The sequence below is a fragment of the Mesocricetus auratus genome, unplaced genomic scaffold, assembly GCF_017639785.1.
Source record: "Mesocricetus auratus isolate SY011 unplaced genomic scaffold, BCM_Maur_2.0 Super-Scaffold_100707, whole genome shotgun sequence".
NCBI classification, from domain to species: domain Eukaryota; kingdom Metazoa; phylum Chordata; class Mammalia; order Rodentia; family Cricetidae; genus Mesocricetus; species Mesocricetus auratus.
The window spans coordinates 10828599-10854631 of record NW_024429269.1 but is presented as its reverse complement, the minus strand read 5'-3'; the positions used below and the strand labels follow the sequence as shown (position 1 = coordinate 10854631).

The 26033-nt window shown below is 39.6% G+C and overlaps 1 protein-coding gene across 4 annotated transcripts in view; it reads left to right on the top strand.

The window, feature by feature from the left end:
• The window catches only part of Ift88 (intraflagellar transport 88), a 94294-nt gene that overhangs the window by 1939 nt on the left and 66322 nt on the right, over positions 1-26033 (top strand). For all 4 annotated transcript variants that reach the window (XM_040740628.1, XM_040740629.1, XM_040740630.1 and 1 more), the window contains exons 2-12: positions 4154-4249; positions 7476-7538; positions 8059-8115; positions 9161-9214; positions 9965-10028; positions 10781-10850; positions 15186-15276; positions 16695-16799; positions 19007-19109; positions 20394-20508; positions 24978-25209. In XM_040740628.1, the coding sequence (XP_040596562.1) occupies positions 4160-4249; positions 7476-7538; positions 8059-8115; positions 9161-9214; positions 9965-10028; positions 10781-10850; positions 15186-15276; positions 16695-16799; positions 19007-19109; positions 20394-20508; positions 24978-25209 (1044 nt within the window). In that variant the 5' untranslated portion in view covers positions 4154-4159. The remainder of the gene's footprint in view (positions 1-4153; positions 4250-7475; positions 7539-8058; positions 8116-9160; positions 9215-9964; positions 10029-10780; positions 10851-15185; positions 15277-16694; positions 16800-19006; positions 19110-20393; positions 20509-24977; positions 25210-26033) is intronic.

The following is a 26033-nucleotide window of genomic DNA, read 5'->3' as shown; positions in this document are numbered from 1 at the left end:
ACCAAAATAAATCCCAATAAATTTACATTCTGAGAGATCAAAGGATCTCCATCACTCAAGATTTCTTGAACCAGATGCATAGATGGCTGAGGAGCAGCTGTCTGAAATGAACAAACCTTTAAGCTTCTGATGCATGCTCAGGTTTGAAAGCCACTGGTTTAGCATAGTATTTCCCTCTTTAGGGGATATAGTCAAAGACCCCACTTATCACACTGAACCCTTCAAACACTTTTTTTTTTTTCAGGACAAGGTACCCTGTGTAACAGCCCTGGCTGTCCTGGAACTCGATCTGTAGACCAGGCTGGCCTTGAACTCACAGAGATCCACCTGCCTTTACCTTCTCAATGTTGGGATCAAAGGTGTTTTTTCATATATGTATATGCCTATGATAAATTTTGAATTATAAATTAGCCACTGTAAGAGATTAACAGTAATAATAAAATAGAAAATTATAATAGCATACTGTGATGAAAGTAATATGTATTCTCTTCTCTAATTTTTTCCTGTTCTGTATTCACACTTCTTTAATAAAGTGTGTCAGTACTTAAATAAAATATTTCCTGGGCTGGAGAGATGGCTCAGCTATTAGAGGCTAGGCTCACAACCAAAAATACAAGAAAATACTTTCTGGCTCATCTTTGGCATGTTTGAATTGCCAACAGCTCTGTTCTTGTGCTTTAGGACCAATGACAAAGAAATGACAAGGACTGTAATACCAGAACATTTAACCTCATAACTGAGATAGCTGGTATGTGACTAATGGGCAGGTAGCCTATACAGTGTGTGTATAATGGAAAAGGGAATGATTAACATCCCAAGTGGTACTAGGTAGGATGTTGTAATATTTTATCACTTCTCAGAAAATTGGTAGCTGTTCAGAAGCTAACACAGTGTCCCTATGTGACCTGGCAATTCCATACCTAGGTATATACCCCGAAGAATTGGACATACACTCAGCAAGGGCTGGAGAGGTGATGGCTCGGTAGTTAAAAGCACTCGATGCCTTCCCGTAGGACTGAGTTCAGTTTCCAGCACCCATGTTGGGCAGCTCCCAACACAGACACATAATCTTAAAAAAGAAAGTGCATTTGTGCAAAAACTTGTATATTATTCATAAAAGCTCAAAAGTAGAGCCAACCCTTTGTTCATTAACTAATGAACAGAGAAGCCAAATGTTATAAATTTATGATTGAGCTGTGAAAAAGAATGCAGTATAATAAAACTGTAACATGAACCCTGAAAACATGCTAAATGAAAGAATCTACACATAAATGCTACATACTGTACAGTTTCATGCACGTGAAATATCTGCAATTGGCTCATCTATAAAGGCAGGAAATTGTTTAGTGGCTTTCAGGGGCTGGGGGAAAGGAGGGATGGGTCATAATTGCTGAAGATTCTCAGGATTTTGTTTTTATAGGATGAATAAAATGTTCTGGATAGCAGTGATGGTTGTACACCCTTTGAATATACTGAAACCCAATGAATGATACACTTCATTGAGATATAGCTTATAACTTGCTGTGTAGCTGAGGCTGACCTTGAACTTCTGAGCCTTCAGCATTTTCTTCCTTAGCCTGCCACCATGCCCTTCAGGGCAGTTTAAAGGGGGAGAGCCTTGATCTTTTAGGAGAGCTGAAGTAAACAGTGAACATGGTTCACTATTACATTGACCCAGAAAATGCTATACAACCATGCAAACAAAGTTTAAATCTGAGTGTTCTGTTGGGCATGGTGGCACGTGTCTTTAATCCAAGCAGTTGGGAGGCAGAACCAGGCAGATCTTGGGGAGTTTGAGGCACCCTGGTGTATAGAATTAGTTCCAGGCCAGCCAGGATTATGTAGTGAGACCTTGTTTCAAAAAAGAACAAAACAACCACCACCCCTGGCCCCCAAACAACACAACAAAACAAACAAAAGAAAAACACTTGTGAAGCTGGCCAGGTCATCAAAGATAGACATATTTTTTAAAAAGCCACTAAATATTTGAAAGATGTCAGTGTGGAAAGGCTGTTTGCACCACTCTGGGATATAATGGTGGAGTTGGTAGGTGTGCCTAGGCACAGCAGTGAATTTGACACCAGGTCGGTGGCCCAAAGCAAGTGCTGAAGTTTTGCTTTTCCTGTTAAAGAATGTAAATAATGCTGGTACAAAGGCTGCTGGCTTGCTTGGTTGATTATTGTGTGTGTATGATGAGGGTGAGGGGTGAGTACATGCCAAGTGCATCTCTGGTGGTCAGAGGACAGCTTTGTCTGTTCCCTCTGTCCTTGATGTGGGTTCTGGGGATGGAACTCAGGTCGCCATGCTTATGTGACAGGCATCTTTATCTGCTGAGCCATGTTACTGGCTTCTGAACTGAAGGGTATAAGTATAGACTCTGGTTATTGAACGTAAGCCCCTAGGGTTCACTGCTGAACTTCCGAAGTTGATGGTCGGGTTAACCCATGCTTAGGTCCCCTGGCACCACCACGTGATCTTCACTGAAAAGAAACAAGCTGTCCTAAGCTAGCGGCAGACACTCCACTGGAAGGAGATCTCAGGAGAAACCAATGAAACAGAAACTTACAGAACAGGGAAATCTGTAGAAAGTGAAAACATACAATATAAAACGGGGTGGGGTTGTTTAGAGTATATGAATCCCCAAAGCAGCGTCTTAGTATTCAAAAAGTTCTGAGAAGCCACATAAACTTGGTATTATGCCACAATAGGAGTAAAAGGAATGTTCTTTGGAGTTTACCAGCACACTGAAGATCCAAGCTAGACGGATTTTGCAGTTCAGTGCTACACTTGTTGACTACCCTCCTCACCACCACTCCAGTTTTCCTAAAACACTGACTTATCTCAGTGACCTTTTGGGCTCTTTCCAGATGCTGATGTAGTTAGCACAGTTGGAGTGTACAAAACACACAGCTCTCCTTCAAGTCCACTTTGTATTGACATGGTTTTCTGCCTACCTTTCATCTTTCTCAGCATTTATTATGAAGACTTCCGACTGTTACCTGGTGCCTCCCCTCATTTCCTTATTATATATCCACATCTCTCTCTCTGTGCTTTTCGGAGTAAATTATAGGCATTAAACTTTCCCCTAAATACACCCTGTGTGGCTTATGTTTGGACATTTGTTTAGATTTTTTTCTTTTGACATAAAATTTACAAAGAAGAGCTGAACTAAGGACATATTTGCTGGATTTTCTAGACAAACGCTCTACTGTGGTGTGACACTCCCAACCCCTTTGCTGAACTTTCACCTTGTATGCCTGTGTGACCCAAATCCTTGTCAAGATAGAGAACATTTATCGCCATTCCAGAAAATTCACTCATGCCCCTTTTTAGTAACTGTCTATCACCCAGCCACAGGAAGCAGCCACTGTTGTGACTGTTTTCTACTATGGATTGGTTTTGCCTGTTCTGGAACTTTACAGAGGTGAAGCGGTGGCCAGCGTGCTGTTCTGTGAGGCGTCCTTCTGCACGGTGTCAACTGTGTGCTGCCGTCGCTGTGCGCTCTAGCTGTGACCAGCACCCACTGCGTAGACGTGCCATGGTTTGCTCGTCCATTCTGTTGTAGGGCGCTGGGTCTGACCATTTGAACCTGTTAGGAATAGCCTTGCTTTAAACATTCTTACATGAGTATTTTGGTATGCATATGTTTTCAATTCTAGAGTATAATTTCTAGGTCCTAAAAAGTTAATAGTGTGAAGCAGCAGGCCTTTTTGCATAGTTGTAATATTTTATGCTCCCACTAATATTGAATAGGTATTCTGGTTGCCTTCGTCCTTGCTGACTTTTGTGTTGTTGGTCTTTATAACAAGCACTAATTCTAGGGGTATAACGGTCTTTGCCTTACATGTTAATTGATTATTGCGTTTTTTCTGTGCTTGATGTTAACCCTCTCATTGCCTGTCACTTACATAGAAGATGTGGAGCAAATGTGACATGAGGGCAGTAGATGTGTGTTTTGACTGTTTGGGAAATTGGGAAAAAAGACCCACAAAATATGAATGAATTTGACTGACACTTGTTTGAACTAAGAATTATAGGCCTGGGTATGACTTGTTGCATGCTTAGCATGCATGAGGCTCTGGGTTCAATTCCTAGCATCAGAAAAATAAATTATTATACCGGGAACATTTTCATATTGCTGATTTTTTAATAGGTACAGATGATGGAAAATGTGCACCTGGCACCTGAAACAGATGAGGACGATCTTTATTCTGGGTTTAACGACTACAATCCAGCCTACGATACTGAGGTAAAAACATTTTTACATTGGCCTTTTGTTAACCAATTCAGCTGACTCATGAAGACTTTGGGTTTAATTGGCTTTTGCTTTTTATGTGCTTCAGATTAAGCAAAGTATTAAAAAGTTGGAAAGTACTTAACGAAGAACCTCATTTTTACCAATGACAGTGGCTGCAGCAGAAGGGAAGACTTGAGAAAGCTCCTGTATCTGAACCAGGATAGCTATACATTTGTATTCTTCAGCACTAGCATTGGCAGGAGTAAAAGGCCAGATGACCTGGAGATACCTAAGATCAATTTTGGTTTTGTATACTTAAAAAGTTCCAGACCTGTAGGGACTACATAATGACACTCTGTCTCAAAAACAAAGAAAAGAAAGATGTGATTGTTAATTTATTTGCAAGTATATAAGAATAAAATACTAGTATATGTAGGACTTTGTAAAGTCTCATTTTGTCCTAAAATTCATATGGCTTTCTGGAATTTTTACTTTTGGAGTAAAATCGCTGTCTGTGAATTGGCATGTAGAAAGGAAACAAGAAGGAAAATAGGGGGTTATAGGCTGTGAGGTACTGATCAATACAGAAAGTGAGGACAGTGAGTGGGTGTGGGGGGACATGCCTGTGACCTTAGCACTCAGCAGACACTTTATTGTAACCTAATATTTTGTTGTATTCTCTTGTCTTTGATATGTGCGGTTGTTTCCCTCCCAGTTAGTTTTGTTTTAATAAACAAACAATGAAACCTCCCTTTTTCTCCCAGTATAAAACTAATAAAATGGCAGTGTGCTTACCTACCCTGAGTTCAAGCTTCAAAAACCACCCAAAACAAATAGTCCATGCCCATTGTTGGAAATAAATAGCTGATGAACTGGTCATTCAGAAACAACCATGTGTGAACCAGATATGCTAGTGCACACCTGTAAGCTTTGCACTTAGGAGTCTGAGGCCGGAAGATCATGATTTGAAGGCCAACCTGGGCTACATATTGAAGCCCTGTCTTAAAAATTCCCATTTCCCCAACACCAAAGATGTAATTACTGTTAAGAATTTTGTTGTGTTGTCTTTTATTTCTACATATGTATACAAATTTCTCTTATCATATTTGTGATTAGCAATCTTGTTTGCTTTTCCCCCCACTTAGAAAATCATGTCATGATGCTACATATGTAAGTGAATAGGGTTTTCACGGCTGCATAACACTGAAAACACTCAGTTAATTAGACATATTTCTATCATAAGTTTCTTCCGCCAGGTTTTCTGCTATTGTAAATAACACTACAATAAAAATGTATACATGAATAATTTCTGCATTTTGATTAAACTCCCTTAGGATATAGTTACAGAGTGGAATTAATGAATCATAAAAGTATACGTTTTAAAGAATCAGAAACTTTCTACCCTCTCAAGTTGTGGTAGTGTATCTCCATGATCCAATTTGAAACAATAATATGAGCCATCTAAACAAATTACTCAGCAAAATAAAATGACACTTGGCTTATGCTTGGATTTCTTACATCCTAACTAGAACTGTGAAAGAAATATCTCAGACTGAGCAGTAGTAGTACATACTTTTAATTCCAGCACTTAGGAGGCAGAAGTAGGTGGATCTCTATGAGTTTGAGGCCAGATTGGTCTACAGAGCAAGTTCCAGGACAGCCAGAGCTTCTCAAAAAACCAAAACCTAAACAAAAAAAGAAAGAAAGAAAGAAGTATTTCAGTGTATAACTTAGTCATTTGAAATTGCTTAAGATATTTATATGCAAGTTGGTAATTAAGGCACAAAGAAAAGTTAAGAGTGTGTTTATTGTTTGTAATTGAAGCATTGATTATCCATTTAAAAAAACTTTTTTGTCTAGTGAAATTACTTTGTTGTCCAATTTTACTACTAGTTTAGGGATTTTTTTTCGAGACAGGGTTTCTCCGTATTGTTTTGGAGGCTGTCCTGGAACTTGCTCTGTAAATCAGGCTGGCCTTGAACTCACATAGATTCACCTGGCTCTGCCTCCTGGGTGCTGGGATTACAGGCATTTTCCACCAATGCCTGGCTCTAGTTTAGGGATCTTAAGAGATGTCTTTTTGGCAAAAGATCTGCCAAAGTAAAGGTATCAGTTATGGTGGTGGCTGCCTTTGACTTTTAGACTCACATAAAAGTTCCCAGTTTTTATGACTAAGAGTTGTGTATATGTTTAATTTTGTAAGTTTGATATGAAATTATAAGTATGAAGCATATATATTATGAGATATATGTGATATATACATCTACTACATATATGTGATAAAATCATGTTTTAAAGTTTTTGGGCCAATATCTTGGTTATGTAGATATTCAGTTTTGATTATTCATAGGGTTTTTTCTAGTTAATTTATAGTGACTATTTTATATGTATTGGCTATATTTATTTTTAAAGTGTTTTATAACAAAATACCTGAGTCTGGGAACCATGCAGAAAAGCAAAATGCTTAGGCCACAGTTTTGAGGCTGAATATCCAAGATTGGACAGTTGTATCAATTCACCCCCATCAATGTCATATTTAGTTCCTATACTTAGCAATATAAATATTACTTAGCTATATTTCCATTAATGTTGTAAGTCTCCTCATGATGAGGAAGTGTCTGCAGGAGAGACTGATCACAGGTGAGACAGAATATGACCCTTTCTATTCTGTGACTTCCTTAGGTAGGAGCAGTAGTGTGATCCCTGAATATAAGAGGCAGGAAGGGGAGAGGGGAGGGGCAAGGAAGGAGGGGAAGGGGAAGGAGAGGGGAAGGGAAAGTAGGGAAGAGGAGAGAGGAAAAGAGAAAGATTTGAATCTCATTCCTCCAGCTACAGTGGAGAAAGGAGGAGCAAAGGTGTGACCGTGAATATTTGATGGTGAGCCAGGTGATGACTCCACCCTCTTTTAGGGGTTTTGGTTATTTTAAATGATGCTGAATATGTACACATACACAATTCTCAGTCATAAACACTGAAGGCTTTCCTGTGATGTGTGCAGTCAAAGGTCCCCACCAGCATAATTAATTCTACTTTGGCCGAGCTTTTTGCAAAAAGATGTTTCCCAAGATTCCAGAGGGGTAGAAGGAGCCTTGATATTTGGAGGATGGGGGGTGTAGAACTTGAAGACAGGAGTCTCTGTTTGAGGTAAGATGAATTATAAAGTGTCTTGAATATGAACCAGAAGACTTTAAGTTTTATTACCTTTATTTTGAATGTTAAATTTGCCTGTTTATTTTAGGAGTTGGAGAATGACACAGGTTTTCAGCAAGCAGTGAGAACCAGTCATGGCAGAAGACCTCCAGTAAGCAAACTAAAAGTAAAATTGTAGGAATCATGTGATAAAACTTACCCTTGTAGTCATGTTTAGGTGTACAACCCAGTAGTGCTAAGTACATTTACATTGTTGAGAGACAGAGCTTCCAAATGGCCTCCTCTTGCAGACTTAAAATTCCTGCCCATTCAATAACCCCCAGCATTTCCTTCCCCAACACTCAGTAGCTGTCACTCAGATTTCTGTTTTACACTGTTGACTACTAAATACCTCATACAGTGGAATCATGCAGTATTTGTGTATTGGGTGCTGAGCTCTTTTTTTCATTGCATGCATTTATGCATATACACATATATAAGTATTCCTAAATGTAACCTACTCAGTCCATATAATGTTATTTGCATGTATGACCATTTGGCAATGGACAACCAATTGGTGTGCATGTCCCTGAGAGGACCACCAAATGCAACATCTCTTTAGCACTGAGTCTGCATTTTCTAGTGTGTAGCCTGATCTGAGTACTGCTGATGATGCCCCTTTCCTCCCCAAGGTAACTGCTAAAATACCAAGCACAGCGGTCAGCAGACCCATAGCCACTGGATATGGGGTAGGTTCTTTGAAGTGGAAAATACTAAGATGCTTCTTAAAATATGTGTAAGTTCATATTGCAGCAGCTCTAAATAATTTGGGCTTTGTCAAGTCATGATCCAGATATATATGTATACATATTAAAAAGTCGAATTTGAGTAATAGCTTTGAATATTTTAGTAAGTTTGATTTTTGCACAACTATATTTTATTACCCTTTTATATTGGTAGACTTTCTTGTCTACCAGTTGATTTCTGTTTCCTACAACCAATTCTTGTGTACATTCCATTCATGAGCTGAACATGAAGTTAGATATTACATAAGCTTAATAATGTTTATAAGAACTTAACCAATGAAAAAATAATGTAAGAAAGTATTTCAGTGATGTATGCCTAGGTTTTAACTTATCCACCCTTTGAGGAAAATAGTCTCTAAACTCACTAGGAGTAATAATCCTTTTAATTTTACTTAGCTTACCTAAATTTTCTTTGCCTTACATAAAATAAGAAAGAATGGTAGAAAAATTAAAGACTAGAGTGGAGTAGCTTTTTGAACCCTATAATCATGTACTCTAAGGTCAGCAAATTGACTTCATAGCCCAAATCCTCAGAGCATTTGCCTTCACAGCGCTTCCTTTACACAAGTAAGGAGAGCAGCCTCCTCCTGGAAGCTTAAGGACGGGTTTACATTTGTTCTTGCTTCACAGTAAGAGGATGTGAAGGGACAGATATTTTCAGTTTTGCAGATCAAATGGTCCTTATCACAAGTATCCCTGCAATAGTGTTTGTAATACAAAAGCAGTGACAGGCAGGTGTAAATGGGTGGGGGTGGGCCTTTGCTGCAGTCCAGCAAACCATCTTTACAAAGCAGGAGGTGGTTGTTTGCTGACCCCTGTTTAAGAGTTTTGCAAATCGATCCCACACTATTAAGTGACAAATAGAAAAAATTTGTGTTGATGGGTAGATAGAGTGAAGAAAAACTTAAGAAAAATGACTACAGTTTGATTTGTAAAGTTACAGGCAGCTGTTGTAGGAATTGGTTTAACTTATTTTTCTGTTTATTAGTCCAAGACATCTCTGACGTCATCAATGGGGAGGCCAATGACAGGGACTATTCAGGTATGTCTGCTTGTGGTTTATTCTGTGACTTAGAGTTTATTACCAAAGATTTTCTCCTCTTCTTGTATTTTAACAATTCTCACAAAGATGTTACTTATATAGTAGCACCTTTACACTGTGGGTAGCATTTGGCTGCTTTAAGTCTTCAGAAGCATGCTTTCTTTGGATTTGTATGTTCTATGAGTCTCAAGTGACTCCTGTTGGAGTCGACATAGACTGATGCTGTGCTCTTCTGGAGTATCGGGAACTTGTTTCCCTAGGCTGCCCTATACAGCAATTTCTATGGCTTCTCTAGTAGCATATGGGAGATCTGCCAGAAGTACAGGAGTAGCTGACAAATAAACTAGTTGGTTTTTTCTTTTATAACCAAGAGAATAGTTTGATCAATTTTAGAGGGGAAAGAGAAAGAGACAGGGTTACTGCACAAGGATGCAGAAGTAAGGCATGAGGAGATGGCTGTGAAAAATCAGTGCTAAAGGAGAGATTAGCAGTTAAGAGCACTGTCTGCTTTTGCAGAGGATCTGGGTTCAATTCCCAGCACCCACATGGCAGCCAACAACTGTCTTTATCTTCAGTTCAGGGGATCAAACACCCTCACACAGACATGAGCAAAACAACAATTTACAGAAAAAATAAATGAATCATTTTTTCAAAGTCGGGACTAAAGTAGGATGTGCGTTATGTGCAGACTTGTCAACAGGTGTAGTTCTTACTCAAGAATAAGTTTTAAGTGATTCTTATTCTTTGAAGGATGGAGTTGCTCGACCCATGACAGCAGTGAGAGCAGCTGGCTTTTCCAAGGCAGCTTTGAGAGGTTGGTTCATTCCCCCAGCACCTGCCCCCATTGTTGTATGTGCATATCATTTCCATTTTAAATAAAGTCAAACATGCCATTGATTACAGGATGCTGATGCTTTTAGGGTACCATTGGGAAAGGAAAGGGTAAGCTGGCTGTGGTGGTTCATACCTGTAACCCCAGCACATGGGATGCTAAAGGTGTACCGCATGTTCTCTAGCCTGGGCTACATATGGAGAGTCAAATATGCGCATATATGAGCAGTCAAATAGACGAGTCAGAGGAAAGGGCTGGTAAAATTGTGCTGTAACTCAAAATAGGTCAAAATGTATTGAAGTATGCACCTAAAATGTGGTTTGTACAAGTGAGACTCTGATGTAAAAATATTCTTTAAATACATAGGCTAAATAATTGGAAATAAAACCAACAAAAATTAATGTTTATTATGCCAGTAAGAAAAATTAGAAAGTTAATCTCAGGTTATACCTTATATGCTTGATAATTTAGAATTCACACTAGAAATATAGACCTATGAAGAAAAGAAGTAAATACTGAAGGAGGAATTTATTTTTGTTTTTGCTTGTTAATATGTAAGTTTTGTTTATAGCTTCATGTGCATTAACAATCTTAACAGTTTCCATGAAATGTTTGCATGTGATAAGTGTTTTGCCTATTGAACTTATACCATATAATAAATGGTAACTTTATGTATACAAGATTCTCTTCAACTTTGCTGAATCATAAATTTAAACTCTTGAATTGTGTCTCAGGCTCTGCGTTTGATCCCCTCGGCCAGTCCAGGGGCCCTGCTCCTCCTCTGGAAGCCAAGAACGAAGACAGGTATGCTACGCCTTGTGCTGCTGCTGCTGCTGAATGACTTTCTTTCCCTAGATAATTTAAGGTTGTGTGAGCATCATGCTGATGAAACTTCATGCCAGTTCTTGAACTTAGCGAAAAAAAATCCAGAAGTAGTCACGTGAAGTTGTGCAATCTCGTCGGACTGTTAGTTGACTGAAGTTGTCGTTTAATTTTCATGAGTAGTAATTCTCTTGAAGGCCAAATAGGATTATAAATGTATGTTATTTTAAAAGGGTATTTTTCAAAGAAAATATTTAAGAAAAATAGCAAGTTAGTTTGCCATATTATTTATCAGTTTAATTTTGTGTATGTGTGTGGTGCAGGGGTCAGCCCAGGACCTTACATTAGCTATACTTGTGCTTTATCAGGGAGCTACATTCTTAGCCTTAGCAATTCACTTTCTAAAGAATTAACTCTTTATAGTTGTCTAGACAGAAACCTAAAAGTTCAGGGTTCACAGATGTGTGCCTTCATGCTGCCTTGGCCCCTGATGCACACAGGGTACATAACGAGCAGCAGGCAGTTAGTTCCCTGTGTGCAGGCATGACAGAGTGTCACACATAAAAATGGAGCTATTGCTATCACCAGTTGAGAGAAGGAATTGGAAGTCTTGGGACTTGAAAGGCTGACGCTGATAATGGGTGTGGCTGAGATTCAAACTCAGGTTGTCAAGTTCCCGGGGTGCATGTTGTTAGTTACTGTGCGTGCCTGTGCGTGCCTGTGTGTGTGTGTGTGTGTGTGTGTGTGTGTGTGTGTGTGTGTGTGTGTGTGTGTGTGTGTGTGTGTGTGGCTGGCTGGTTGGTTGGTTGGTTGGTGTGTGACGCTGAAGGTCCAACCCAGAGCCTGGTACATACCAGCAAGCACTCTACTACTTCCCTGCATCCCCAGTTCCTGTCATGTTTAAAGATGTATTTCTTAAACATAGTATTTGGTGCTATTGTGTATATTATATAAGTTCCCTTTTGACTAACTTATTGTGTACCAATTTATTATGTACCCAAGCTAGTAGGAAGAAAAGGTGTTACTTAAGTAGTAACGTGATTTAGGCTCCTTTTTAGTACTCATGAAGAAGAGCAGTCTGGAAGCATACACACGTAGTTAGAGCATTTCTTATGTTACACAGCATGAGCTCTGGAGGAAGGCAGCTCTGGTGTGGCTGGAGTTACTGCCTTCCCTCCACCCTCTGGCTTTTCCCAAGAGCCTGCTGTCAGTGTGATGCCCAGAGAGTGGAGAGAGCTCAGAGTAACATGTAACTGAAAGGTTAGTGACTGAGAGGCCCATGATTTCAGTCCCTTTCAGCAAAACAAAGACCTTGGCAGCTCTCTACCACAAACTCACGTGCCTTTGTGTTTCATTGACCTCAGATACATCACAGACTCAGGGCTGAGCCAACAGCTGGGAGGGAGAGTGCGGTGCTCTACACCAGCCTGGTGTCTGCACTGGCTAGCCTGCTCTTGTCAGATACCTAACAGTGTCTGCATATCAAGTTTATTTTATTGGTATTTATTAGGGCATAAATTATTTTGAGTGTCTTCATAAAATTCTCTTACATATTTTATTTAAAATGTTCATATTAATGTTTTTAGTTTAGTAGCAATCTATAAGTAACATTTAAAGACATTTATTGGAGCTGGACGGTGGTAGTACATGCCTTTAATTCTAGCACTCAGGAAACAGAGGCAGGTCGGTCTTAGGAGTTCAAGGCCAGCCTATACAGTGAGTTTCAAGACAGCCAGGACTACACAGAGAAACCCTGTTTTGGGAAAAAAAAAAAAGACACTTATTGGAGTGTTTCAGATAAATTGAGCATACATAAACTTTAAATTTGTTTTATGCATATGAGTGTTTTGCCTGCATATATACCTGTATACCACATCAGATCTCCTAGAACTGGAGTTACAGATGGTTGTGAGCTACCATGTAGATGCTGGGAATTGAACCCTGGTCCTCTAGAAGAGCAGTTAGTACTCTTAACCACTGATCTCTCCATCCCCTCACCATTTTTAAAATAAAATTTCCATTTGTTATGCTGTTGCTCAATTTGAATTTTAAAGCTCTTTATAGACTACTAGAAAATATAGTCTTAGTCCCAGGCTCTCCCACAGAATAGGAATCTATAGATAAAACTATACTGTATATTTATTCCTGTATTTTTTAAAGTTCACTTATAGTGAATTAAGAGAGCTATCTATTTGGATGTAGGCAGATTTTTCTTCTGGTCACCAGCTCACAAAAAAATGGCATGGAGGGGTGGAGAGATGGCTCAGTGGTTAAGAGGGCTGACTGCTCTTTTAGAGGTCTGCGTTCAATTCCCAGCAACTGCATGGTGGCTCACGACCATCTACAATTCAATCTGGTGCCCTCTTCTGGCATGTAAGCAGAACACTGTATTTGTAATAAATAAATACATCTTTAAAAAAATCTTATAAAATGACACAGAGACCTATGATTAATTATAGAAGCTCGACCTATAGCTTAGGCTTGTCCCCCTCGCTCTTATAACTTGAATTAACCCATTTCTAGTCATCAATGTTGTCACATGACTTGTGACTTTTGCCTCTCCTGCATGTCTTGCTCCCTCTGCTGGTGACTTTGCCTTTCTTCTTCCCAGAGCTCTCTGAAAGTTTTAGCTCTACTTCCTGCCTTAGCTATTGGCCATTTAGCTTCTTATTAAACTAATCACAGTGACTTATCTTTTTTTTTTTTTTTTTTTGGTTTTATGAGACAGGGTTTCTCTGTTTTGGAGGCTGTCAGTCCAGCCTGGCCTCGAACTCACAGAGATCCGCCTGCCTCTGCCTCCCAAGTGCTGGAATTAAAGGCGTGCGCCACCAACGCCCGGCCCCAGTGACTCATCTTTACACAGTGTGATCAAATATCTTACAACACCTAGATGTGACTTCAATGGCATTTTATTTAGGTATCAGTGTACATATAGAGAGTTATTCTATTTTCCTGGAAGAAAGTGGTAGCAAATTAACATTAACAATATTTTCAAATGTGACTGTTTTGGCAATTCTTTATTTTCCTTTTCTTTTAGTGTGAGTGTAGTGTGTGTGTGTGTGTGTGTGTGTGTGTGTGTGTGTGTGTGTGTGTGTGTGTTGCTAGGAATTGAATAGGGCCTTGCACATGCCCAGCAATTGATCTGCAACTGAGCTGTATCTGTCTACGGGTCCAGTATAATTTGTTCTTAATAAAGTTGAGTTTTTTAATTAATACAAATTTTTTATTAATTCTTTGAGAATTTTATACATGCATACAGTATATTCTGTCATGTTCAGTTCCTCGCTTCTCCACCAGTTCCTCTTAGATAAATCCTAAACTACCTTTCAACAACTTAATATTCTTTTTAAAAAAAATTTATAATCCACTGAGTCCAATTTATGCTGCATAGATATGAGCCTACCAGGGGCTACATCCTTAAGGAACCAAGTCAGCTATTTTGGAGGTTTTTTGTTTGTTTGTTTGTTTGTTTAGTGTTTTAAGCCAGGATCTCACTATGTAGCCTTGTGTGGCATAGAATGTTTTGTGTATACAAAGGTGGCCTCCAAATCAGTGATCTGCCTTCCTCTGGCATTAGACACACATGTTACCCAAGAGTCAAGATTTTTAAACTGATTAATCTTGTTAGACTTTTTCTTTTAACAGTCTTATGTTCATAAGTAATTTTAAATCTCTTTTATGAGCTTTCGTTTTCTAGCCATAGGGGACGTTTTCATTTTTCATAAGATCTAAAAGACAACCACTCTTTCTAGAGCAGCGATGCAGTTGTAAGGGCCCAGTGTGCCTGCCTGGTGTAGATCCTGCTTCTATTACTTGCTAGCTTTTGATCTTTCTAAACCTGTTTATTTTTCAGTAAAATATGTTACAGTTTTCACATCAAGTGTTTTAAGAGAAGTAATTGAAGTTAGGGTGGCACATTCAGTTCAGTGTGTGATTATTATACTTGGTGCTAAATAAATGTTCATTTTATTTTAATTCTTATTTATTATGAGTAACTCACTAATGTAATTACTAAGCACAATAGTGATTTTTTGTTTTGTTTTGCAATTCCATGTATATTTTTTAAAGATTCATTTATTATATATACAGTGTTCTGCCTGCATGTATGTCTGCACACCAGAAAAGGACAACAGATCTCATTACAGATGGTTGTGAGCCACTATGTGGGTGCTGGGAATTGAACTGAGGACCTCTGGAAGAGCAGGCAGTGCTCTTAACCACTAAGCCATATCTCCATCAATTTAAAAAGTAACTTGTGGTATAGATTTTAGTGGTTCGATGATTTAAACCACACCCACTGTTTTTGTTTTTAAACAGTCCAGAAGAGAAGATTAGACAGTTGGAGAAGAAAGTAAATGAGCTGGTAGAAGAAAGCTGTATTGCCAACAGTTGTGGAGACTTAAAACTGGTAAGTTCTTTTTTTTTTCAAAGGAATAAACGAGATAGTTTATTCTGGAGCCAAATATGAGCGACCGCGTCCTCAGGAACATGTCCTCAGATTCCATGTTGCAATGAGGTAGCAATTTCATGAAGCTTTTTTTTTTTTCTGTGTGTGTGTGTGTGTGTGTGTGTTTTTTTATTTAGGTTAGAAACAATCTTGTTTCACAGGTCAATCCCAGTTCCCTCTCCCTCCCCTCCTCCCAGTCCCCCGCCCAGTCTCCACTCCAATCCCCAGGGAGGGTGAAGCCATGGTAGATCTCCAGTGACTGTCATTTCATCCAGGGCAGGGCCTAGGCCCTCCCCCAAGAGTCCCGGCTGAGAGAGCATCCCTCATTGTAGGATAGGCACTCAAAGTCTATTTGCATGCCAGGGATAAATACTACCCAAGGCCCCATAGATTACCTAGGCCTCCTCACTGACACCCACATTCAGGGGGTCTGGGTCAGTCCCATGCTTTCCACACAGCCATCAATCTGGGGTCCAAGGGCTCCCCCTTGTTCAGGTCAACTGTTTCTGTGGGTTAAACCAGCCAAGTCTTAACTCCTTTGCTCATCAGTTCTCCCTTTCTGTCACTGGATTCCAGGAGTTCAGTTCAGGAAACAAAACAAAACAAAAACCCTGGTACATCCTTAAACATGGGAAATGGGAAATGGGAAGTTCAGATTATGAGATAAGTGTTAATGTCTGTATCTACTTTTAAATACATACATGCATGTGCACATTTTCTTTTTGACACATTTTTTTAATGTGGAAACAATTCTGTGTAGTACCTCCAAAACTTAGCTACTATGACTCATCAATCACATTGGCTACAGTAAGACCCTGTCTCAGTAAAAATGGAAAATAGTACTCTATAGCACACAATGTGATCAGTGAGTCATGGTAGCTGAGTTTTGAAAGTACTAATCAAAATTGTTTCCACTTTTAAAAGTCCAGTGTCAATCTTGGCCTGGACTGATGGCTCAGGGGTTAAGAACACTTTCTGGTCTTGCAGAAGACTAGAGTTTGGTTCATTTCTTGTAAGATTAGGCCATAGCTATCTTTTAGCTTGCTGAATTTTGAGTATCCCCAAAGCCAAACAAAATCCATCCAAATCGCTTCCTTTTAAGATTGAGTTAAAATACTCAAACACTTAGTGTCATGTCTGAAGGGTGGCAGGAAGGGGTGATATGATGTTAACTTGCAGTAAATATACCATTTTCCAGCAAAACAGTTTTATATTGCAGAGCACCATTTTAATAATATTCTGGGGAACTTTATATGAGGCTACCAAGGGGCGTTCAGGTGAATCTGAGGTGGAAGATGAATTCAATCATGTATCATGAAGATGCATAAATATTGGTGAATGCATGGCCCTGTCTTAACCAAGTATAAACCTGATTTCAGGCCTTAGAAAAGGCAAAGGATGCAGGAAGAAAAGAGAGAGTCCTAGTGAGGCAACGAGAACAAGTTACAACTCCAGAAAATATCAACTTGGATTTAACATACTCCGTAAGTGTTGATGTGCCTGATGAGTATTATGTATTTACCAGAATCTCTCCATTCCAAGTCTCTCCATTTTTGTCTGTTTTGTTTTTTGTTTCTTTCAACAGTGATAGGATCAAACCCAGGACATTGTATTTGCCAGTAAAGTGCTCTGTCCCTAGCCCTCTTATAGCATTTAGGAAAAGTTTTTTTTCACAAAATCATAAAATGTTTTCAGACTTATAGGGCAACTTAGAAAAGAAAGCTCACAGTTTCAGAGGGTGAGTTCATGACCATCATAGCGGGAGCACACCAGCGGGCAGATAGGTGTGGAGCTGGAGAAGCAGCTGAAAGTTAGCATGTTGGGACAGCAAACCATAGCAGAGAGAGAGAAAGCTGTGAATGATGTGAGCTTTTTAAACCTCAAAACCTACCCCCCCAGAGATATGCCTCTTCCAACAAAGCCACACCCCCTAATCCTTCCTACACAGTTCCTAAATGTTTTGTCAACAAAACATTCAAATATATAAGGACCATTCTTGTGTAAACCACTGCAGGTTCCATGTGATATTGAGAAATGATGCTTAAATCGGTAAGTATATCTGTCTCTTCAAACATTGGTCATTTATTGTAAGAACATTCAAATTCCTTTTTTCTTACTTTTAAAAATACATAATATATTACCATTATTTATGGTTCCCTTAGTATAAAATAACACACCACAACTTTTTTTTGTTGAGAAACATTCTTACTACATAGCCTAGGCTGACCTCAAATTTCTAATCCTCCTGCCTCAGGCTCTCACATGCACCATCATGCCCAGATACACCATCACTTCTTACTCTAACCAACTTGGTACCCATTGACTAGTCCCTTCCTTTCCATTGCTTCTCATGCTCTTTTTGGTTTTGCCTTGTTTTAATTCAATTCTTTCTCCTGTATCCAGGTTTAGGCTAGTATAGTTAGATCATAAGACACTCTTGTTTTTGGTCTACACAAGATTTCTTTTGTTTAGCTTGGCAACAGTGACTCATACCTTTAATCCTAGCATTCAGAAGGCAGAAGCAAGTGGATCTCTGAGTTTGAGGCCAGGCTGGTCTACAGAACAAGTTCCAAGACAGCCGGGGCTATTACACAGAGAAAACCTGTCTCTGGGGGAAATAAAACAGATTTCCTTTATTTAATTAGTTATTCAGTTAATTTTTTGTGATGGAAATGGAACCTAGGGCCTCATGCATACCACATAAGTGCCTCATCATGAGCTACATTCCTAGCCCTCAATTGTAAGCCCACATTCTTCTGCCTCTATTTTTCAAACATTCTTAATATTTATGCTATGCCCAGGGTTATCTTAATGAGGTGCTAATGTAGATTTTTGAGTCAGTAAATATGTGGGGAAAAGTCTAGTGGGGAAAGTCAGTGTCTTTAATTTCTAACAAAATGTCTATAATACTGAAAAGATTCTTCCTTGATATTTACACTATTTAAAAGAGTGTATTTTTAGTGAACTCAGCCCTATATGTCAAATAAATGAAAAAGGAAGCACCTGAAATGTTAAAATATTAGATCTCTGTGAGCTGGAGACCAGCCTAGTCTACATAGAGAGTTCTAGGACAGCCTGGGCTACATAGTAAGACCTGTCTCAGAAAAAACTTTTGTTGCACAAATCCTTTTCTGATGTGCTTTAGGGTTTAATCTATTTCTATATAATGTTTCATTTCTACTTGCAAGGAGAACTAAATAGTCCTCTTTTTTTTTTTTTTCTTGGTTTTTCGAGACAGGGTTTCTCTATGGCTTTGGAGGCTGTCCTGGAACTCACTTTATAGACCAGGTTGGCCTCGAACTCACAGAGATCCACCTGCCTCTGCCTCCCGAGTGCTGGGATTAAAGGCGTGCGCCACCAACGCCCGGCTAATAGTCCTCTTCTTGATTATTTCGTTTCCTACCAGTAGCATTTGCAAAGCACATTTATTCTTTGTGGGTCTTCCTAAAATTACTGAATGGTTAAGTACTTACTCAAATTAAAATGAGAACACAAAGAAAATTAAGTGAAGTTTAGAGGACAGCCCTACATTATCTGTGTTCTATTTACATGTACTGCAAGGTAGCGTTACATGCTTGGCTGGGTGTCTTAAGACATAGCTTTGTTCAAGTGTTTTAACCTCTAGAATGACTGCAAGTGAATGGAGCCTAGAATGGCCATTATGTGGCTTTTTATAATGTTTCTTTCCTAGGTTCTCTTCAACTTGGCCAGTCAATATTCAGCTAATGAAATGTATGCAGAAGCACTAAACACTTACCAAGTTATAGTGAAAAACAAGATGTTTAGCAATGCAGGTAGGTGTCTATGATCAATATTTCACACAAATGTAGTTCTTTTGCAGTGTTAATTATATTCCCTCACTTTGTTTTCTTATAATAAAATGATCTATGCTTCAAGTAAACTTACATTTATGATGTAGTGTCCTGCATAAAGATATGACATGAAAACTGTACATATATATGAATAAATGCAGTTGGTGTGAAATAAACTGCCTAGTACTAAACAAAAGATATATTCTAAGCTGGGTGAGGTAGTGTACGCCTTTAATCCCAGCACTGGAGTTCAAGATCACCTAGTCTACACAGGGAGCGCCAGGACCCTGTCTTGAAAAAAAATTGCATCATCATAGGAAGAAGGAGCCATGCCAACCATATGGAACATTTATTTTATTATGTGACTATGTTCCCAAGAGACAAATATGTATTTATATTGTGTAGTTTTATTGTGATATTAAGGTTTATTAGAGTATTATTTCCTTTAATAACATTTAAATTATGAACCATTATTGAGTAATTTGCAAATGTCTTACATTGTGTTTTAAGATGTGTATGGTGTGTGTGTGTGTGTATGTATATATATTTAAATAAATACATGAATGTTATGGTATTTGTGTGGACCCAGAGGACAGCTCTCAGGAAACCTTTTCTTCCATTCTACACACACACACACATACATACATACATACATACATACATACATACATGTATAAATACATGAATGTTATAGTGTATGTGTGGAGCCAGAAGACAGCTCCCAGGAAACCTGTTCTTTTCTTCAACTATACATTCCAAGATGGAATCAGCTCCTCAGGCTTGCACAGCAAGAGCTTTTACCATTGAACTGTTTCTCCTGTCTCATGTTTTTCTTAGCATAGTGCACTTCAATCTTGTAATAAAAACAGTTGTCTAGCCATATTTTCAAGAAACCTATCCACGTTAAGTTCCATTTCTCATAGATAAGTTTGTGGATATATGACAATGGTGCACTGTTTTGATTTAGAATTTTATTTTTAAAACTTCTGGTTGGCCAGTGCCGTTGCTCAGTGGGTAGATAACACTTGTATCTATGTCTGAGTTTAGTCTCCAGATCCTGGAAAGAGCCAGGAGAACGACTCCCATGAGTTTTCCTCTGACCTCCACGTGTGTGTGACACTTGTATCTGCACACAATAACATTTAAAAACATGTAAAGCTTCCTAACTTAAAACAAAAGCTTTAGAGAATATAAACTAAGATTCTCTAAAATACCATAGGAAAAGTACAAACATGAGAATGTTTTACACTCTTTGTTTTTAATTAGGGAGACTGAAAGTGAATATGGGAAACATTTATTTAAAGCAGAGGAATTATTCCAAAGCCATTAAGTTCTACCGAATGGCCTTAGATCAGATCCCAAGTGTCCATAAGGAAATGAGGTAGGTGTGGAACCTGGTAAGTGTCTTTTCAGAGACAAAATGACTTGTGATTTGATGTTATTGTAGATGGGAGGTATTAGATTCATGTTTTAGATGTAGTGTTGTGTTCTGCTCACTTGGAACTATTTGCATATATCGCACGTTGGCAAATTAAAGATTAAAGAAATAGTGTATGATCAAGAAAAATAAAACTAACTAACCGTGCAGGCTATTAGTAACATCCTACAGCTTAATGCCAGTACAGTCATATATACAGCAGTCATGACAGTCAAACACACTACTGTGCACTCTCTTCCTGCTGTCTGAGAGTCAAACACACTACTGTGCACTCTCTTCCTGCTGTCTGAGAGTCAAACACACTACTGTGCACACTCTTCCTGCTGTCTGAGAGTAAGGCTAAAAGAGGTTACTGTGGAATATAAGGTGGAGAAGTCGGGATATCTTCTACTCCAGCATTCAAGAACAGAAACAGTATATTTATTGGTTTAATGCTCCCTAGGCATAGGGGACATTTCATAGATGATAGTCCCTTATTTGTAGATGCTACTTTTTAGCAAGTGTCACTAAACTTACAGAATGCTCTAGAACAGTGGCTCTCAGCCTTCCTAATACTGCAACCCTTCGGTACAGTTTCTCATGTTGTAGTGTCCCCTGTAAAGAGAAGCTTTTTCTTTGAGGGAAGCCTTCCCGCCAGCCTGGTTCTAGAGCTGCATCGGTCCCAAATAAGCACACAGGAGGCTATATTAATTATGAAGCTGTTGGCCTTGCTTGTTTCTTACTGGCTAGCTCTGACTTAAGTAGTTACCCCATAATTGTTAATCTAAGTATGTTTCTTGCCAGAGAATAGTTCCGGGCTTCCTACCCCCATGGCGTTACATGTCGACTCTCCTGTGTTTCTCCTTCCCAGAATCCTCCTGGATTCCTAGCCCCACCTGTCTAGATTCCTATTGGCCAGACAGTCTTTATTGACAAATGCACAGGACTTCCCCAACAGTCCCCAACCATAAACTATTTCATTGCTATATCATAACGAATTTTGCAACTGTTGTGAATCATAATGTAAAGTTCTGGCATGCAGGGTATCTGATATGCCAGCTGTGGGGGTGGTGACTCACAGGTTGAGAATCACTGCTCTAGAAGCACCTTTAACCCATTTCTGGAAATTTTAATTTAGGGCCATTCATTACATTCTTAATAATAACTGAGGCAGTGGGTACTATAGGAATTTATCTGAGGCAGTAACTACCAGGGACTTGAGGTAGGTTACGTTCTAGACAAAAAGAACTCCACAGAATGAGTGATCCTGATCCAGTCAGCTAGTTATGGATAGGCAATGGCATTGTGTTCCAGTATATGTGGGAATAGGCAGGGTCACATCCACTAGAATGACCCAAAAAGACAGTGACAGGTATTGATGCAGATGCTGAGACTTTAGAAATCTCAGCATTGGGTATGTGAAATGGTACAGCTTCTTTTCTTTCTTCTTTCTTTTTTTTTACATTTTCCATTTTTAATTTTTTATTTAAATTAGAAACAAGCCTGTTTCATATGTCAATCCCTGCTCCCTCTCCCTCCCCTCCTCCCCCGCCCCCCACCAGTCCACATCCCACCTTCCCTCTGCTCCCCAGGGAGGGTGAGGCACTCCATGGGGGATCCCCAAAGTTTGTTATATCACCCGGGGCAGGACCCAGGCCCTCCCCCATGTGTCCAGGCCGAGAGCACATCCCTCCACATGGAATGGGCTCCCAGAGTCAATTTTTACACCAGGGATAAATACTGATCCACTATCAGAGACTCCATAGATTGCCCAGGCCTCCTCACTGACATCCATATCCCAGGGGTCTGAGTCATTCCCATGCTGGCCTCTCAGCCATCAGTCTGGGGTCCATGAGCTCCCCCTTGTTTAGGTCAGCTGCTTCTATGGGCTTGACCCTTTTGCTCATCATTCCTCCCTCTCTGCAACTGGGTTCCAGGAGTTCAGTTCAATGTTTAGCTGTGGGTGTCTGTCTCTGCTTCCATCAGCTACTGGATGAAGGCTTGAGGATGGCATATAATCTCACTATATGGGAAGGGCATTTAAGGTAGCCTCTCCACTATTGCTTAGATTGCCAGTTGGTGTCATCCTTGTAGATCTCTGGAAATCTCGCTAGTGACAGATCTCTCCTCAAACCTATAGTGGCTCCCTCTTTTATGGTATCTCTCATCCTGCTCTCCTCTATTCTTCCCCCAACTCAAAACTTCCCCCATTTTCCTCTTCTCCCCGTCTCTTTCTCCCAGCTCCCTCTCCCCTCCTCCCATTCTCCCTCAGAAGACCTGTCCCCTTCCTCTTCTTTGGGGTACCATGTATGTCTCTCTTAGGGTCCTCACTGTTTCCCAGCCTCTCTGATGGTGTGGACTGTAGGCTAGCAATCCCCTGCTCCAAGTCTAAAATCCATATGTGAGTGAGTACATACCATGTTTGTCTTTTTGTGACTGGGTTACCTCACTCAGGATGGTTTCTTCTAGTGCCGTCCATTTGCCTGTGAATTTCAAGATTCCATTATTTTTTTCCACTGAGTAGTACTCCATTGTGTAGATGAACCACGTTTTCTCTATCCATTCTTAAGTTGAGGGGTATCTAGGTTGCTTCCAGGTTCTGCCTATTACAAATAAGGCTGCTATGAACATAGTTGAACATATGTCCTTGTTGCATGAATGTGCATCTTTTTGGTATATGCCTAGGAGTGGAATTGCTGGATCTTATGGTGGACTGATTCCCATTTTCCTGAGGAATCTCCATACTGATTTCCAAAGTGACTGTACAAGTTGGCACTCCCACCAGCAGTGGAGGAATGTTCCCTTTTCTTCACATACTCTCCAGCATAAACTGTTACTGATGTTTTTGATTTTAGCCATTCTGACAGGAGTAAGATGGTATCTCAGAGTTGTTTTGATTTGCAGTTCCCTGATGGCTAAGGATGTTGAACACTTTCTTAAGTGTCTATTGGCCATTTTGAACTCCTCTATTAGGAATTCTCTATTTAGTTCTGTAACCCCCTTTTAATTGGATTATTTTGTACTTGGGAGACTAACTTTTAGAGTTCTTTGTAAACTTTGGAGATCAGCCCTCTGTCAGATGTGGGGTTGGTGAAGATCTTTTTCCATTCTGTAGGCTGCTGTGTTGTCTTGTTGACTGTGTCCTTTGCCTTGCAGAAGCTTCTCAGTTTCAGAAGGTCCCATTTATTAATAGTCAATCTCAATGTCTCTGCTACTGGTGTTATGTTCAGAAAGCAGTCTCTGTTACCAATTCGTTCAAGGGTACCACCCACTTTCTCTTCTAAGAGGTTTAGTGTGGCTGGATTTATGTTGAGGTCTTTGATCCATTTGGTAAGTTTTGTGCATGGTGATAGACATGGATCGATCCCATTCTTCTACATGCCAGCATCCAGTTATGCCAGCACCATTTGTTGAAGATGCTTTCTTTTTTCCATTGTATAGTTTTAACTTCTTTGTCCAAAATCAGGTGTTCACAGGTGTGTGGGTTAATATCAGGGTTTTCAATTTGATTCCATTGGTCTACCTGTCTGTTTTTATGCCAATACCAAGCTGTTTTCAGAACTATAGCTCTATAATAGAGTTTGAAGTCAAGGATAGGGATGCCTCCGGAAGTTCCTTCATTGTACAGGGTTGCTTTGGCTATCTTGGACTTTTGTTTTTCTATATAAAGGATACAGCTACTTTTCAAGGCAGGCAGTATCTTAAGAGGCAATAATTCTATTCCTAGGTATAGACCTAGAAGAAGTGAAAATTTACATTATGTCAAAGGCTTGTTCATAGTAGCATTAATTATAGTATCAAAAACATGGAAGTAACCCAAATTTCTACCATGTAGGCAGTAGATAAGAAAATTTAGAAAGGCCAGGTACTGTGGCACACATCTTTAATTCCAGTGCTCAGAAGCAGAGGCAGTCAGATCTCTAGAAGTTTGAGGCCAGCCTGGTCTACATAGAGTCCCAAGCCACCAAATCAGACAGGGCTACACAGTGTGACCCTGTCTCAAAAAATAAAATAAAATAATGTGTATCTATGCCATAGAATAATACTATTTAGTATTGTTGTTGTTGTTTTTAAGGAGTAAAGCACCAACACCTCAGTATAGAGGGCTGTGTTAGGGGGATGGTGCCTGACACTTCATATGCTTCTGTTTATAGACAACAGCTAGAAGAGGCAGAGAGGCAGAGAGTAGATTAGTCAAGGATGGGAAACAACTGTTCACAGGTTTCCTTTTCAGGTGATAGAAATGACTTCAATATGTACTTATTGTCCCACAAGTGTGAATGCGGCAGTAATCATCAAATGTTATTATCGGTTACACTTTAAAGCTTTAAAAGTAAAAGTAAAATGAGAAAGAAGAAAGAGAAGTGCAACAACTTGTCTGTCATATTAGGAGTTCAGACTTTTCAGGCTAACCTGTGTTTCTCTCTGTTTAGAATTAAAATAATGCAGAACATTGGGATTACATTTATAAAAACTGGTCAATATTCAGATGCCATTAATTCATTCGAGCACATCATGAGTATGGCCCCGAATCTGAAGGCAGGCTTCAACCTAATTCTCAGTTGTTTTGCCATTGGAGATCGAGAAAAAATGAAGAAGGCATTCCAAAAATTAATTGCTGTTCCATTAGAAATTGATGAAGAAGATAAATATATCTCCCCAAGTGTGAGTATTAAAATGACAGTTACATGGCATCTCTTGCTTATCTGCCTTTCTGGTTCTGGAAATGAGCAAATTGAAATGTCTTAAATTTCTTAACAGGCAGTTGATAACATTTCATTTGCTATTTCCATTGAGTTGAGCCTGGGACTTGATATGGAGTTAGAGGTTATGGTTAAAACAGACTGCACATGTGGGTGACAGTTGTGACAGGCTGTTTATTGTATGGCTCCTAGCAGTGGGATCAGAACCTGTCCCTGACACACGAGCTGGCTTTTGGGAACTTATTCCCCATTCTGGAATGCCACACCCAGCTGTGATGGGTGGGGAGGGCAGGGAGCTTGGTCCTGCCTCAACTTGATGTGCTGTGCTTTGTTGACTCCCATAGGAGGCCTGCCCCATTCTGAATCGAAGAGGAGTGGATGGGGGCAGAGTGGTAGACAGGAGGTGGGGGAGGAGAAAGGAGGAGAGGAGGGAAGGGAAACTGTGGTTGGTGTGTAATATAAATTAAAATTTTAATAAAATAAAATAAAAACAAAAAAACCAGAATGCACAATTTTAGTCAAAGCTCTTTAAAAAAAGAACCATTAAAAATAAGATTTGACTACACCTTGACCATGTGACTGTGGACTTTTGTTTTTCTGGTTAGTTTTTGTCAACTTGGCACAACTAGTGACACTGGGAAGAAGGGCCCTCAGTTAAGGAATTGCTTCCATCAGGTTGGCCTGTGGGTGGGTCTGTGGGCATTTTCTTGATTAAGGTTTGGTGTGGGAGGGCTCACATCTGCTTCTGTCCCTTGACACCAGGCTGCTGCCTGAGGGTCCTACGGT